Below are 16,806 nucleotides of genomic sequence, written 5' to 3' on the forward strand. Positions count from 1 at the left end.
CCCTGAAGGATGCACGGGATGGGGCACAGGAGGCACGGGGGACATCAGCTCCTCAGGAAAACGTGGATTATTGTCCTTGCAGAAACCTGCTCGTGGGAGTGGGAGCCAATATTTGGCAGGATTTGTTCCCTAGAGAAGCAGTGCTGATCTGTGAAACTTGGCGGGTTTGGAAATTGCTCATGTTCAGAAATGGGCAGGGCCAGGTTTGGGATGGGTTTAGGTTAAACCCTAAAGCTGACTCTGTGCCCCCAGTATGTGGAAGGGACTGGGGGTGCTGGTTTGCACTGGGAGCTCTCTTCCATGGCAGACTCCTGGAGCTGGGGGCTCTGAGGGAGTTGTTTGCATCCAGCCCTTTTTCCAGGACGTGCCCAAGGACCCTCAATGAGCTCTCAGTGCTGTCATTGCCAAGGACCAGGATGGTTCCTGCAAGGATGAGCAAAACAACAGAGAAAATACTGCACAATCAGAGCTACCAACGAGTTCCTGGTGGATATTTAAATCCAAAATGGTTTGGATACTTAAATCTAAAGTGGTTTGGATATTTAAATCCAAAATGTTTTGAATATTCAAATCCAAACTGTTCTGATACATGTTCTTTGAAAAGAACCCACAAAAACTATTTATACATTTGCTTGAGAAGTTCCCTGCTCTCATTCTACACTGCATTGATGATCTCTGTGTTTCTGCTTTTAGGAGGGTGACTAGAAGAAGCTGCCAGCTGAATTTCTGTTTTATTTTCCTCCAAGTTTTAATTGAAGTCAGGAGAAGTGTGGCTGGGCTCCCTGTTTTAGGGAGCTGTTTCCTGGGGTGCCTCTGGCTGCAGAGCAGAGCATTCCACATTGCTCCATCAGGCTGGGGTTGAAGGGAGGGCTGTGAGTGCCTGCTGACAAGCCTGGGGACAGCAGGGACACGGAGCTGGGCTGGTGCCACACACGAGGTGCAGCACGCTGGTGACACCGTGACATCAGTGACGTGGTTCAGAGGTGGCAGGCTGAGGCTTGGCTGCGAGGGTAGGAAACCCAGAATATTTGGGGTGTAAAAGCTGCTTTTGATGGCCAACTCCCCGTTATCAGTGAACTCAGGGTGAATTGCAGGATGTGATTCTGGAACTCAAGGCAATCAATTCCAAGATCTCACTATGAATTGACTTCATTCCCCACAGACTCAGTGGTTTGTCCTGAGGGCAAGGTGAGGGTTTGTTGGTCCAGGTGTTGAAGATTAAATGGATGAAATCTCCTTTCCTCATCTCCCAGACCTCCTGTGGAAATCTCCCATCGTGTGTCCATCCTCACCCTTGCCCTGCTGCTCTTCCCTATCTTCTGTGACTGAATTTGGCTTTAACAAGGTTCTTCTGATCACTTTGCCACATTCCACGACCTGACACCCATGTTTTAGTTGGTACAAGGATTTTCAGGAATCTGAACATTTCACGTCTTTCCCAAGAGCTTTGGGAAGTCTGGAGCCAGTTTTGAGTATTTTTGGTTTTGCTCTCCACCCTGCACTCCCTGTGCTGAGCCCACCTGTGGTCTCACCATCTTCCTGCAGGTCCCCTGGAGCACCACTGTCCCCTGGGGCCACCATAATGGGAAGTGATTAAAAGTTATGGGGAAAGAAGGCAAGCAGGGGAACGCAGAGAGGCCCAGGAGTGCAGACAGCCCAAGAGGAGAAAGCAAACAAGAGAAAGCAAACAGCCTTCTCAGTTCAGCCTGATTTCCCTTTCCCTGGCTGTGGCAGTTCCTTGCTCCAAGGCCCAGGAAGGTTTGAGGGTGTTTGGGTGGATCAGGCTGAGAACCTCTCTGTGCAGCTGCCAGTCCTGTGAGGCCCAGGCAGCAGAGCTCAGGCAGAAATTGCTGCCTGGGCCTCACAGAAATTCATTTGGGTAAATGCTGCCAGGAATTAATTTTTCCTCATTCTAATTTGGGTAAGTGCTCATTCCCAAGCACTGGCATCTCACCTGTCAGGATAACAAACAGCAGAGCTCTGGCAGCCAGGGAGACAAACCCGGGAACACTCAGTGCTTGTGAGGCACCAGGCTCCAAGGACAAACATTTGCATTTCGTGGGACAACATTCCCAGCTTGGAGCCAGAAACCTGTGCAGCAGCCACAGCAAGGGAGCAGGAACCAAACCACCCTGGCAGATCCCTCGGGTCCCACTCCCTTTCCAGCCTCAGGCCATCCTCCTCCTCCTCACACTCTGCACAGCCAGACTGGGCAAGGCCAGCAACATCCCTGCTCCAGCCCTGCATCCATGGAGTGGAAGGTGCAGGGAAAAGCAGTTTTTGCTTCATTTTTCCACATTTCTGGCAACATTTTTTTGCAAAAGATACATTTTGCTAGGTTGGAAAATTTCAAGTTTTATTTTTACTCAGCCTTGAATAATCTCTGGGCTCATTTCTTCACTTGCAGATTTCTCATTCTTCCCCCCCCTCCCCTTTTGCTTTTAGGCTACAGCACTTCCTCCACTTTGGAATAATTTGAAAGTAACAAAGAAAATCAAACAAACTGGGAATTTTCCAGATTTGCAGAAATTTTGAAAAGTTACAGAATGGAGAAGAGAATTAGGAAAAAAAAAAGGAAAGTTTAAAAATTACATTCAGTTATAAAGCAGAGCAAAAGCATGAAAAAGAGGGAAAAATCAAACCAGTTAAATATTTAAAATTATCTTCCAGCCATACAAAATCTTTCAAATTTCCCAATTTAAACCTGAAAGCAGCAGCAGGACACATACAAACAACAAAAGGATAAAGTCCACCAGGATGAAATAAGGCAAATTAACTTTTCACACCGAGCTGATTGAGGAAAGCAGCAAGTCCTCACTGCTGGCATTCTCTTGGCAGTGTCCCAACCTGGGGCTGGGTGTCTCACCCCATTCCCTGGCTGAAGAAGCCCTGGATTCCCCATGGAGGCTGGCAGCTGCTCCGGGGGCAGTGTCCCCATGGAGGCGGGTGTCCCTCAGGCGCGGTGGCTGTGCAGGCAGCTCTCCCTGCCGCTGTGCCCACAGCTGGGGGTGGCCTGGTGGCCTGGTGGCCGTCCCGCGGGCGTTGGTGGCCTACAGGTAGGTGGTGGCCTCGCGGCTGTGGCGCTGGCGGGCCTGGGCCACGGCCACGTTGAGGCACTGCAGCCACTGCTCGGCGTTCTTCTCGTCCTTGGCCTTGAGCACGTAGCTCCTGCTGTCCGTGAAGATCTCGAAGGCCCGCGGCAGGCTCCGGTCCCGCCGCTTCTTGGGCAGCGCCTTGACGCTCTGCACCTTGCTCAGCTCGATGGGGCACTCGTCGGGGTCGTCCTTCTGCACACAGGGGACAGGCAGGGTCACCCGCCCAGGAACGCGGCCTCACAAACCGCCCAGGGCTCCTGGCCAGCCTGGACAGGGCTGCGACAGTGGGACGTGTCCCTGCCGTGGCACTGGGGGAGCTTTGAGGTCCCTTCCAGCCCAAACCACCCTGGGATTCTGTGAACTTTGTGGAGATGTTCCCAGGTGTCACCAGCTGCTGCTGCCACATCCTGTGGCTGCCCTGTCCCTGGAAGTGTCCAAGGGGCTTGGAGCAGCCAGGGATAGTGGAAGGTGTCCCTGCCCTGGCAGGGGGATAGAATGAGATGGTCTTTATGTCCCCTGAAAACTGGGGACCCAGCAGTGACAGCTCCTGGGCAGCACTCTGGCTGCCCTTGCTGTCTCCTGCCATGCACTTTGTGAGGGGGAAAACCACCACGGGCAAAGCTGAGGGGTGACAGCCCCTGAGAAAACCAGAACAGGCAAAGTTGAGGGATGAAAGCCTCTGGGAACACCACCACGGGCAAAGCTGAGGGGTGACAGCCCCTGAGAAAACCAGAACAGGCAAAGCTGAGGGGTGAAAGCCTCTGGGAAGAGCGGAACAAATAAAGCTGAGGGGTGAAAGCCCCTGGGAAGAGCAGAACAGGCAAAGCTGAGGGGTGCCAGCCCCTGGGAACAGCACCACGGGTGAAGTTGAGGGGTGCCAGCCCCTGGGAAGAGCAGCACGGGCAGGTCTGAGGGCTGCAGCCCCGGGAGCAGGGCAGGGAGGGCTCAGGGCTGCTCTGGACTCACGGATTTGCCCTTGCGGAACAGCAGCTGGTTGCCAGCCAGGGTGAAGTAGCGCGTTTTCCACCTCTTGATGAACTTCCAGCGCACCTGCTTCTCCTTCAGCCTGCCCTCCATCAGGGGCTGCCCGTCCTGGTTGATGCCTGGGGAGGGGAGCACACGGCCAGGGTTAGTCCTGCCCTCCCTGTTCCCCAGCCACAGGCTCTGCCGTGCTGCAGGAAGGTTGTTCTGCCTTCCTCATTCTCCCAGCCTCCAGCATTCAGCTCTCACTCCACACAGACAGCTCAGCCATGTCCTGCTGGAGAGGCCAGGCAGATGGAGCTGACAGCTCACACCCCTCTTCCATCTCTGCTATTCCCTCAGCTATCCCAAACTCCTCCCCACCACTGCACCTCCCAGCCCTGCAGTACCCATTTCTGGCCTTGGGCACTGCCAGGGATTCAGGGGCAGCCACAGCTCCTCTGGGCACCCTGTGCCAGGGTCTCCCACCCTCCCAGGAGGAATTCCTTCCCAGGACCCCACCTAACCCTGCTCTCTGGCAGTTTAAAGCCCTGATATCTCCTGGGGTCTCTTTTTCCTTTCTCTTCTATCTTTCCATCGACGGCTGGGACACAAAGGACCAGCTAGAGCAGAGGGCAGTGCAGGCACAGGCAGTGTGAGCAGGGATGTTTTTGGATGGGGTGTTTGCCTTGGAGCCCATCCCAGCGTCTGTCAGAGGGGCAGTGATCCCTGGCTGGCTGCTCTCCCCGCCCCCCTGTCCCTCCAGCACTGCTTTTCCTTGAAAGCCTTCACTGCCATCGGCAGCTCCCGAGCCCAGGGCTGCCCAAGTGCCACCCAAGGGAGTGCCAAAGGCTTTGTGGCCTCCTGGGCACCCAGCCCCGGTCTGCAAGAGGGCAAACCAAGGCCAAGACAAGGCATCAGCTGTAGATAAAGGATGTGTCCTTCCCCCAGCGCTGCTTTCCTTGGCAGCGAGGCTGCCGGGGCGTGCGGTGTGGACTCGTGCAATTTCCTCAGGAAAGACCATAAATATTTCTGTCTCTGCAGGCAGGGAGCGCTTGGAAGGAGATGGATGAATGAAAAGGGAGTTGGCAGAGCCTCAGTGCCGGGGGGAACTGCGGCTGTGACTGCCAGGGCAGGAGCAGGCCATGCTCTGCTCCACGCAGCCCCTTCAGCCCTGACTCCACAGCTCTTCTGGATATTTTTGTGCCAGCACCAAACACAGCACCCAGCCTGGCGTGGGACACAGTAAAGCACAGGGCTGACATCTCTCTGTATAAATATTGTCACTGCAAAAGGGGATACATTTCCCAGGAGGCTGGTTTGGGCTGCACCCTCTCCCCACAGGCTCTTTAGTGGGACAGAAGCACGCTTTAGCGTCCCCTGTACTAAAAACTTTGTAATTTTGTTAAATATTGTTCCTTGCCTGGCTCCTGGTTCCACAGGAACGTCTTCAATCCCATTCCAGAGCCGTAGGAATATGTTTCAACCAAACTAAGAGGGGTAAAGCACAAAAGGCTCAGGGACCAGATGATACTGAGATAGTTTGTGGTCAGGAGCACAACATGAGAAGGGAAGTGAATGTGCAAATTTGGCCTAAAGTGAATTTTAATGGCTAAAATCTTTCAAACCCAGGATCTGCTAAGAAATGTTGTAAGGAGCCAGTGGCTTTAGGCAGTGCTACCAGAGGACTTCTCCTGCGTATCCACAAAGGAGCCCAGGGGAGTTCTGGTGGCAGCTTCCAAAGTGGCCGTAATGAATCCGATGCCAGCGTGTCTGAGGGGCTGATTAGGAGAGAGAGATTCAAGCAAGATAAGAATAAAGCTCTTTTCCAATGTTTTTCTAAGTCCTTCTGCTTATTTTCCTTGCGGTTGACTTCACAGAATCCCAGAATAGCTCATCTGGAAGAGAGCTCGAGGGGTCTCTCCTCCAGCTCCCAGCAAGGTCACCCACGGGGTCAGACTGGGCTGCTCATGGATTTATCCACGTGGGACTTGAAAAATCTCCACAACATCTCTGGGCAAGCTGTGCCAGTGCTGATATCCTCACGGTGGGAAAGCTTTCACTCACAGGGAACAATTCCTGTCCAATATCCCCTCTAAATCTCTCCCCTTTCAGTTTGAAAAGGTCATGAAATATCCAAAGGTCTTGAAACACCTATTTTTTCTTAAATCATCTTAATATAGACACACTGACTCCAGTTTAACCCTAAGTAGTTCCTGTTGATGTGTCTGTTGGAATTTTCTACTTTCCATCTTGCTGTCTTTGCAGAACTACAACACATCCAGCTCTAAGTAGTTTGGGTACTGAATAAAAAGTTAAAAACCCTCCAAACTCTTCCAAGATGAACTTGAGACAGATAAAACCCAAAGCTTTAAATCTTGAATTTGATGAAACATAAAATCCTCCACAAGAATTCGTGAATGATCTCAGTGATAATAAACCCCTATGAACTTGAAAGAATGGAATGTGTGGCAGATAAATGCAATTAACCTCGGGGAATACGGATTCGCTCTCTTCCATTAATCACCACACTGGGTTTTGCTGAAAACCTGGAAGGAACACATCACTGGATGCCACTTTTTATGATTTTCCAGTGAGGATTAGAGCTGGGCTCCTTCATTTCTCTGGATAGCTGGCACTGCAGGAGGGGGATAAATGAATTCCCAAGTGAAGGTGGTGTTGGCTTTCCCAGGGAGCTGCAGTTTTCCAGAGGCATTCCCAAACACCCCCAGTTTTTCCCCAATCCCAAATCCTTGCCCATGGCTCCTCTGCAGCCCCCAGGGATCCCTGCCTGTCTTTGTGAGCTTCCAGAGGGGGGAAGGAGCTGGAATTCCCTCAATTCCCTCGTGGGCTCTCCGGTGGTTTTGCGGAATGTTTTGTGCAAGAGCTGGTGGAGCCAAGCTCCCAGTCCAGGGGGTTGTGCTGGAATGAGGCTCCCAGCAGGCAGCTTGTCCCAACAGGAGCAATCCTGGTGCTTTCCAGCACTCCAGGTGCCTGCTGCCTGTGCTGGAATGGAGCACAGGACACTGTGAGCTGCTGTTCCTCCCCTGAGCCAGGGCAGAGCAGCAGGGTTGTGGCAATGCTGCTCCTCAGGGGCAGGAAAAGCCAATCCAGGGTGAGTGAACAGCACTTCTGGACAAGTGTGGTTGTACAAGACATGCTTTGGCACCACAAGAATGCATGAGAAGGAGTCAAACTTTCTCCAGTTGTCACTGTGGGTGCATCAACCACTTTGCTTCAGCTTAACTGGTTCTTTCCACTCAGGATCAGCTTCCAGCCCCAAATCCCTCCCAGCTACGGCCAAAAAGGAATCACAGAAACATGGAATGCTTTGGGCTGAAAAGGATCTTAAAAATCATCTCACCCCAGCCATGCCATGGCAGGGACACCTCCCACTGCCCCAGGTGCTCCAGCCCCAATGTCCAGCCTGGCCTTGGGCACTGCCAGAGATCCAGGGCAGCCACAGCTGCTCTGGGAATCCCATCCCAAGGCAAGGGCAGGGCTTTAAGGCAGTGTTTGCCCAAGTCTAGAGGATAAATGGCATCTTGCACCACGGCATCCAAAAAATGCAACAAAACCCCACATGAAGCAAACCCAGCAGACAATAATAGAAAACAATTTTGCCTCTGAATTCCTTCTTCAACAGGAATTTGGTTGCTAAACAGAATTGCTGAGAGGAAGAAGTTGCTTTCTTGTCTCTCAACAAGTATTTCAGATTTCAAAGGGTCTTTCACCCTGGAATGAAAATAAAAGATATTTCACAGCCTTTAAATTCCTTACCAATTCAAGGAGACCTCCAAATCCTCCCTTGTGCCAGACCCTACAAACCCAGAGACCCTGCAGGGTTCTCCCACTCTGCCACGAGCCTTCCCAGCTGCCACAGCTCTGCAGCACCAATACAAAGGTGGAGTTGTCACTCCCTGCAAATTTTTATTCCACTGAGCTCCCTCTTCCACGCTGCCTTCCTCAGCTTTCACATGACCCATTCAGGGAATTTATTTTCTTGGTTTTCTAAAGGCCTTTGGAGCTCAGAAGCAAATCATGATACTCACAATGAGCCTTTCTTACAAAAATTCTTTTAAAGTGAGACAAGGAGAGCAACTGCTGATGCAAAGGACAGATACAGCCAGGAGAGCAGGAGTGAGGCAAGGCTGGACTGCTTAAATGTCTTTGGGAATTCAACCAAAGTTGCTTCATTAAGCTTTGACATTTTAAGCAAGAGTCTCGTTTTCCTCATAGCTCAACATCCCTGACGTGATAGGGAAGGAGCTCTGTGGAAACGAAGATTTCACTGAGAGTAGGGTTTCTGTCCTGGTCCTGGAGTCCCAGGGGAAGGAGAAGCTGCTCAGACAGCCATGGAATGAGCAGGGGCAGCCCAGCCTGCAGCAGCAGCTGGCCACTCCTGCAAGACTTCCTAAATTCAGGGTTGATGCAGGCTGAAGAGACAATAACTGTTAGAATAAATCTCTGAAACAGCCAATTATTCAAACACTTGGCCAGAACAGTCCAAATTCTTGGCCAGGACTGGTCAGACTTTTATGGAGTGGCAGAAAGCATCCGAGAACAAGACATTCCTCTGCCTGTCAGGGCACTGATCTGGCACTGCTGGCTGCCAGAGAGCTTCAAGAGCAGGGCTTATACCTGGGAAAAAGGCTGGTTTTCCCCATTTCCCACTCACCCTCTTTTCCAACACAGCTGAAGTATTTTGCCTTTAGAAGACTTGATCACCATGTCCCTAAGGGGGTGTGCACTGTGGAGTAAATTGTACTAAAGCAAATCATTCTGAGAGTGAAGGAAGCAGGAACCAGGTGTTGTTTCTGTGCCAATGTGCCCTGACTTGTGGCACCTGGGTGGGCTCCAGAGGAGCTGGGATGTGTCCAGGAGGTGCCATCTGGACACTGGAGGGTGGGTGCAGAGCCCTCCCACTCCCCAGGGCTCAGTGATGGTGCAGATTTGGGGTTGTGTCCCTCTAAGCACACACCTTGGTCCTGATTCCCTCACCAAAGATGAGTTTAATGGAGAATTCCAACTAAAATAGCCACAGCAAAGTTTGGTTTCCCCTTTTCCCACCATGGCCAGACACGCAGCACGAGCAGTGAGCTTCACTGCAGGCACTGCAGCCCCCAGGGACAGGGCAGGACCCCTCAGTACCTGTTGCCTTCTCGGGGTTGTTGCACATGAAGCACTGCCAGGCTCCTGCCTCCTCGCTGTAGCCAAACAAATCAAAGAACCTCACTTCCTCCAGGTGCATCTGAACGTTCTCCAGCTCCTGGGAGGGAAGGAGACAAACCAAACTCATGAGGTGAAGAAGCACCGGAACCCCAAATCCAGAGGGACACAGGGGATCCTTCCCATGTGTCCTGCAGAGGGACAGGGGGCCAGGGCACTGAGCTGGGCAGGACAGGGCACTGAGTTGGGCACTGAGCTGGGCAGGACAGGGCACTGAGCTGGGCACTGAGCTGGGCAGGACAGGTCTCTCTCTCCACCAGCACTAGCAGCTGATCCATGAATTATGGATCGGGGACAGTCTGGGATTTGTTTTTCCTCTTCCATGCCCCTGTCAGCAGCCTGCCCAGCACTTTTCCCAGCAGCTGAACCACCTTGGAACACGAGAGTGATGAGGACAGGCTGAGGGAGCTGGGAAGGGGCTCAGCCTGCAGAAAAGGGGGTTCAAGGAGGACCTTGTGGCTCTGCACAGCTCCTGACAAGAGGGGACAGCCAGAGGGGGTCAGGCTCTTCTTCCAAGTAATAAATGACAGGACAAGGGGAAATGGCTCCCAGTGGAGGCTCAGATTGGATATTGGGAAAATTTCTTCATGGAAAGGCCTGCCCAGGGCAGTGGTGGAGTCACAGGAGGGATTTAAAGCTGTGTGGATGTGGCACCTGGGGACATGGTCCATGCATGATCCACCCTGCACTCCAGCCAGCTTGAAATAACCTGCAAGGAGCCACTTATTTCAGGAGGGAAAAATCTCTCCTCTCACTGGAGAGGAGAGATTTATCTCATCCCCTTGCTCCATCACCTGAAAAGCCCAGAGAGCCCCTTGTGCCAACGTGGCACAAGGAAGGAGAGGGGAGAACAGAGCGCCCCAAAAATGTTAATTCTGCTCCTAAAAGCTGAGTAACAAAGGGATCCCCGAGGGCATCACCTGGGGCCAGCACAGCAGTCACCCCAGGGCTGCCATGGGCCAGGTGGCACAGGAGAGCTCAGCCAGCTGCCCTGGGCTGGGCACACACAGGGCTTTGATAAGGAGCTCTGGAGAGCCCAGGCAACCCGGGAGCATCCACATCTGGAAGTGCTTTGCTGCTGGCACATCTGGAGCCGTGCTGAATGAATAAATGAATGTTTTCTGTGGCACGGAGAGGCTGCCCAGTGGAACACAGCGAGCTCTGTGTGAGCCAGGCCCTGGCTGCAGCTCCAGGGATCACCACAGCTGAAGGCATTTCTCAGAATTCGGTCTGGAGTGAAGCACTGATGTCATACATCACTCTCCAGGTTTGAAAAATGCTTCAGAATCCATACTAGAAAAAATGTATCACCTTCCACTGTCCCAGGCTGCTCCAAGCCCTGTCCAGCCTGGCCTTGGGCACTGCCAGGATCCAGGGGCAGCCCCAGCTGCTCTGGGCACCCTGTGCCAGGGCCTGCCCACCCTCCAAGCCAGGAATTCCTTCCCAATATCCAATCCTACCCTGAACAAGCATTTCAGACTCTACCAGAACACAATGCATAAACTTAGTCTCAAATATAGCAGACACATTGCGGGCACAGGTGGTTGGTTATTGGGTTAAAAGTAGAAATAATTGAGGTGTCATTTCTTAATTGGACAGTTTATCCTTCAAAAGCCTTGGAGAGAGAGAGACAGCTTCATTTTCAGTTTGTTGGAGTGAAGTGCTGTAGAGCTCAGGGTTTGTGAGACTGTGCCGTGGATAAGAACTGATAAACATCTGAGTCCCAACAAGAAATATCTCACACATTTAATCCCAACCCTGGCAAAAAAGAAACCAAGACCCCAGCCCGAGATACTGCCATGGAGTGAGGAAAGCTCCCAGGCAGGCTGGACTCCTGCACCTGAGCAGTGCCAGGGCTGCAGCCCTGCAGGTCCCCTGGACTCCTGCACCTGAGCAGTGCCAGGGCTGCAGCCCTGCAGGTCCCCTGGACTCCTGCACCTGAGCAGTGCCAGGGCTGCAGCCCTGCAGACCCCCTGGACTCCTGCACCTGAGCAGTGCCAGGGCTGCAGCCCTGAAGATCCCCATGACTCCTGCACCTGAGCAGTGCCAGGGCTGCAGCCCTGCAGACCCCCTGGACTCCTGCACCTGAGCAGTGCCAGGGCTGCAGCCCTGCAGGTCCCCTGGACTCCTGCACCTGAGCAGTGCCAGGGCTGCAGCCCTGCAGACCCCCTGGACTCCTGCACCTGAGCAGTGCCAGGGCTGCAGCCCTGCAGAACCCCTGAGCTGGGGCTGGTCCCACACCCAGCTCTGCCCTGAGCTCTGTGCTCCCCCAAACCCTTCTCTCTGCACCAGCTCTCCCTTTGGGTGACTGGAGCTTGCCAGGGGCTCCAGTTAAGCCCCTGCTGAGCAGCAAAGCTGCTCTAAAGCCTATGGATGAGCCAGGCCTGGATTCAACAGCAGCTCAAATCCTTAGCACAGCTCCTCTGGGTGTGAGTAAAACTGGCCCCAAAGCTGCTCTCAGATGTGGGGGTCCCCACTGAGCCCCAGCAAGAGTCCCCACTTCTTCACCACATTGTGCTGGGAGTTCAGAAGGTGTTCCTAACAAAACTCTGGTTTTAAATCAGCCATAACCTTGGTAATTTAATAATGTTCCACCAGACATCTTCATGCCCACAATATTCGGAGACAGAGTGTTGTAAAATCATGTTTGACAACTCATTTCATCCAACTGAGCTGGATGGAGATGCCCAGGAATAAATAGATATTTGTTTTCCAGTCCTACAGTGGCCTTTTCCAAGCAGCTGATTAATAGCTTGGAAAGAGCATTCACTGAAATCCTGGAGGCAGAAAAGAGCTTTGGGCTGCAATCCCTTCAGCTCACAGGGGTAACTAATGGCACATGTGCAGACAAATAACTCCACAAACCCAGGGCTGTGTTCAGCTGGGTGAACTTCCAAGGGCTGCAGCTGAGCTGAGCCTAGAGCTGCAGCCTGAGCAGAACAAACCCACGTGCAGCATCCCTGCTCTTCGTGCCATGGGCCAGCTCAGTGGAGGGGTGCAGAACCAGCCTGGCACCCTTCAGAGCACAGCACAGAACACCCTGAACAGAGCAAAGGTTCCCAAGTGCAGGGCCAAGTCCTCCTGCTCTTTTAATCAGTGAGGAGAGTAACCCCTTACCTTCTGGTGGGGGAAGGTGCACTGGATCATGGCAGTCTCAAAGCTGTGCGTGCCCTTGAGCTGAGTCTTCTCCCACAGGGCCTTCAGGACTTGCACAGAGCTGCTTTGTAGGGACAAAGGTTCTGCCAACAGGCTCTGCAGAAGACGTTGGGAATGATTTCAGGTGTTTTTTCACTCAGCTGTTACCAAAAAGCATCTTGTGCTCCCAGTGGGACAGCCAGGAGAACAGCCAGGGGTGAGCCCAGCTCTGCCCAGGGAGTTCTGATGGATCAGTGGGCTCACAACATCAAACATCTCATTTCCTCTGGGCTTCTGAAGGTTATTGCACATCTCTGAGGTCTGAGGATTCCCCTTCAAGGGCCACTACACGACCTGGTTCTGTATTGAAATGTGAATTTGTCACCACACAGAGACCTGGGGGAGCTGCACTCCCTGGGAAAACCCGGCATTTCCAGGCAGAGGGAGGAGGTGCCCCACACCCTGCAGGGCTGTGTGAGCTCGTTTGGAGCCCTGCAGCTCTCAGTCCCTGAGCAGCAGAGCAGGGCTTGTGAGTGCCCTGGGCAGAGGGCAGATGAACTCAGCAGGGAGAATGCACAGGACACTCCCAGCACAGAGTGCAGGAGCTTTCAGCTCCTGAACAGGACAGGATGCCACCCTGCTGGGCGGGTGCTGTCCCCTCCAGAGCTCCCTGAGCCAAAGGACAGTGAGGCTCCAAGCTGCCAGCACCGTGGGTGACCCTGGCATTCCAACAGCCCGAGCTCTTTGTGGCACCCCTGCTCACACAGCAGCACTGTGGCTGAGAACATTTGTGCCTCTCTCTCCTCCATCTCCTCCGTGATCTTTTAATTAAAGAATGCATTCACACACCAGAGCCAAGATAAAAGTGCACAACAAACCTGAATTTCCATACAGCAAATATTTGATTTCACAATATGGGCAATGTCCTTCAAATGTGGGATTCCTGGATGGACTTTCTGTCTCCTCTGTCTGAGCAAAGCCATCCAGCCTAATCCTGCTGTCCTGCACTAATAATTTCCCAATTTCTATCCAAGAATTTGGAAACACAGTAGAACTCTCCATTATTATTTTTAAATGAACTGACCAATGTTCTTGAAAAGTATTTATTTCTAGGAAAACACACAGGGCAGAGCAATTCAGGCTGTTCCATCCACAGCATCCCTCACTGTGTGAATTTTGGACAAATCCTGGCTGTTCCCAAGGCTGCCTTAGGGTGGGATGAACTGCAGTGAAAGGCTCTGTGTGTGTTAAGAAACTGAACATTGTATTTCAGCTCAAACCCCACCTGTTGCATCTTGAAGTGTGAATGTTGACTTCTCTCTTAGTTTCACACTATTTGTAACCTGTGAGGAAATTCCACACATGTGCAAGTACTGGGCTGTTCTTGGAAACAATATTAAATACAAGAAAATCATTTGAAGGGTGGTAGAACAGCACTGGGCTGATTTACAAATTCTGCTCAGTCCAAACCTCTGCAGTAAAACCCCGGTGGGTTCTGCCCCTCCAACCTCCTGCTGCAGCCTTGGGGTTGGTGCTGCTCCCCTAAAATCCACTGCCAACTCCTGGCTGCTTCCTAGGCACCTGGAAGTTTTGCCTGAATAAGAACAATATGTTTTAGTCCCACTTTTTTATCCCCAGACTTTGTAAACTCCCCAGCCAGTTTGAATTTGGGGTCTTTAACAGAAACATAAAAACTTATAAAGCACAAAACAACTTCAGCCCAGTGGAACAAGTTCCTGAGGGACCACAAGGGTCACAAATGGCTGAGAGCTAGAGGTGCATTTAATGAGTTAACCGTGAAACATTCTTGTGCAAGTGGCCCAGGAGAGCCCAGAGGAGCCTGGCTGGTGTGGCCCTCACCTGCTGGAACAGGAACATGATGTGGATCCAGAGGGGAGGCTGCTGGCTCACCAGGGTGAAGCTGGACTTGCTGTACAGGCAGTAGTGGCCCTTCAGGGGACAGCTGAAGAACAGCTTTGCCACACAGCTTTGGACAGTATCTGCAAAGGCAAACATGGGGTGTAAAAATCAGCTACAGAGCAGAGAGGAAACTCAGTGCCCGTGCTGGGGTGCCAGAGCCACGTGGGAAAACATTCCCCTCAGGATTTGGGGCACTCCTGTAGCCAGCAGGGCACTGATGGGTCTGCACCCTTAAAAAAGAGAGAAATTCAGTGTTCAGTGCTTCACATCTTACCCAGGAACCCTTTACTGCCAAATGCAGGAGGGGCAGCCCAGCCCAGCCAGGCTGTTCAGTCCTTGTGCTTTCTGATGTGTTTGGGATGTCAAACCAGCAGGCCCATCCAAACTGCGTGTCCCTTGTCCTATTTAAAAAGTTTGTTGGAAACCCCTGCCCTAGCAGGCCCAGCCAGGTGGGGCTGACACTTTTGGATCCCTGTGGAGGTGATGGTTGGAACTGGAAATGGAGCCCTTGAGATGCACAGTTCTGCTTGTGCTAAATGCTAGAGATCATGGAATGGCTTGGGTTGGAAGACCTTAAATCCCACCCAGTGCCACCCCTGCCCTGGCAGGGACACCTCCCCCTGTCCCAGGTGCTCCAGCCCCAGTGTCCAGCCTGGCCTTGGCACTGCCAGGGATGCAGGGGCAGCCACAGCTGCTCTGGCAATCCCAGCCCAGGCAGGAATTCCCAATTCCCAATCTCCCATCCATCCCTGCCCTCTGTCCATGTGAAGCCATTTCCTCAGCAAACCCAAACAGCTTTTTCAGAGGATGATAAAATGGTTTCCCCCTGCCAGCTTCTGGAGGTTTGCTCCCAGCCTCACAGCCACCTGGCCTCTCTGCAGCATTTCTGGCAGGATCCAACATCCCACTTTTATTTATTTCATCCCACTGAAAATTTTCTGCATTTTCAGTGACAATCTGGCCACTGACATTTTGTTCTAGCAAGGCATCCTTTTGTGCCTCTGGTAAACTAATTTCTCACATGTCACACCTTTACATGAAATACTGAATTTATTACATTTTTCTCCTATGCATTCACATCTCGATGAGATGGAAAGTGTCAAACCAAGCATTTCAAGCCTGCCTGTTGTGGACACACAGACTGCCTCTGCTCTCAGCCTCTCCTTGTCAGGAGATCCAGAAACCTTCTCTGCTTACTCACGTTTTCTCCAAAGTCACAAGTCATTTTTCCAGTTAGGAGATTTTCTTTGAGCCTTTTCTTCCTTCCCCCTTCTCCCCTGGTGACTCACCAGGACAGCAAGAGACTGAGTCACATCCCTGCATGGCTGGCCCATGAGCAACACACACCACAGGGAAAAACGGGGCATGAATCCACTTCTCTTGGATTGTGGCATAAAATGCACACACTTGGATTACTGGCTATGGGGAAAACTTGAGTTTCACTACCCACACCTGCCAGCTCTCACCCAAACCTGCCAGTGCTCGTGTTCACTGTAACACAGGAGTTTGGGAAGCCAGAGGGGTTAATTAGAGCCATCCTGGATCCTGGGGCACGTGAAAGCACACAGTGACATTTCCAAGGAGGCTGCTGACAGATGCTCCTCCAAACTGCAGACCCCTCACAGATGCTAAAATAACCTTCACTCATGCACTCAAGCAGAAATCAGGCTTGGCCTGGGGCCATGTGTGTGAAAAGTTGATGTTTCAAGATGGGAAATGACTCTTAGCTAAAAATGACCCCAAAGCACAGTGAAGAGGAGCGGGCAGCTTGTCCTTCCTCTTCCCTGAACACAGCCATGACTCTCCCAGTTACAAACACATGGACTGGCAAAAAACCTGGCAGCAGCAGGGGCAGGGCCCCTGGGGAGAAAAGGCTCCCAGGTGGGATCTGTTTGGTGGGCTGGGAAGGACATTCCTGGATGCTGCAGGTAAAAAATGGCAAAGGATCTATGGAGAAAGTGCTTAGCAAGGCTTTGTGGTGGCACTGAGGAGCACACGGGGGCTGAGGACACGTGCCAAAATCAACGGCAGCTCCAGAGCGGGGCCCTGGCTGGCTGAGCACGACGTTCCTGGAAAACTGCAGCACTCATTTGTCACTAGCACTGCAGAAAGCTCCTTCCAGCCATCTCCCAGGCTCTGGAAGGAGCTGAGCAGCTCCTCAGGGCTGCTCTGCTCTGTTTGATGTGCTGGGTTTGGCACTGCTGAGCAGCAGCCCACGTTTGCTACGTGCAGCTTTCAGCAGCTCCTGATGAACCAGCAGGATCCACCTCTGACAGGGAATATCAGTTATTCCAATTCAGGGAATATCAGTTATTCCAGTTCAGCAGAACCATGGAGTCATGGAGTGCCTTGGGTTGGAAGGGACTTTAAATATCATCTCATTTCAGCCATGCCATGGGCAGGGACACCTTCCCCTGTCCCAGGTGCTCCAAGCCCTGTCCAGCCTGGCCTTGGGCACTGCCAGGGA

The 16,806-nt window shown here is 52.3% G+C and overlaps 1 protein-coding gene across 10 annotated transcripts in view; it reads right to left on the minus strand.

Annotated features, from left to right (window-relative positions):
- Positions 1-2,339: 2,339 nt before the first annotated feature.
- VEPH1 (ventricular zone expressed PH domain containing 1) overlaps positions 2,340-16,806 on the minus strand; it is a 63,205-nt gene continuing 48,738 nt past the window's right edge. For all 10 annotated transcript variants that reach the window (XM_064385055.1, XM_064385053.1, XM_064385054.1 and 7 more), the window contains 5 exons: positions 14,280-14,419; positions 12,402-12,536; positions 9,207-9,324; positions 4,062-4,198; positions 2,340-3,287 (listed from right to left, as the gene is read on the minus strand). In XM_064385055.1, the coding sequence (XP_064241125.1) occupies positions 3,051-3,287; positions 4,062-4,198; positions 9,207-9,324; positions 12,402-12,536; positions 14,280-14,419 (767 nt within the window). In that variant the 3' untranslated portion in view covers positions 2,340-3,050. The remainder of the gene's footprint in view (positions 3,288-4,061; positions 4,199-9,206; positions 9,325-12,401; positions 12,537-14,279; positions 14,420-16,806) is intronic.

Source organism: Passer domesticus, chromosome 11, assembly GCF_036417665.1.
Source record: "Passer domesticus isolate bPasDom1 chromosome 11, bPasDom1.hap1, whole genome shotgun sequence".
In the NCBI taxonomy this organism is placed as follows: Eukaryota; Metazoa; Chordata; class Aves; order Passeriformes; family Passeridae; genus Passer; species Passer domesticus.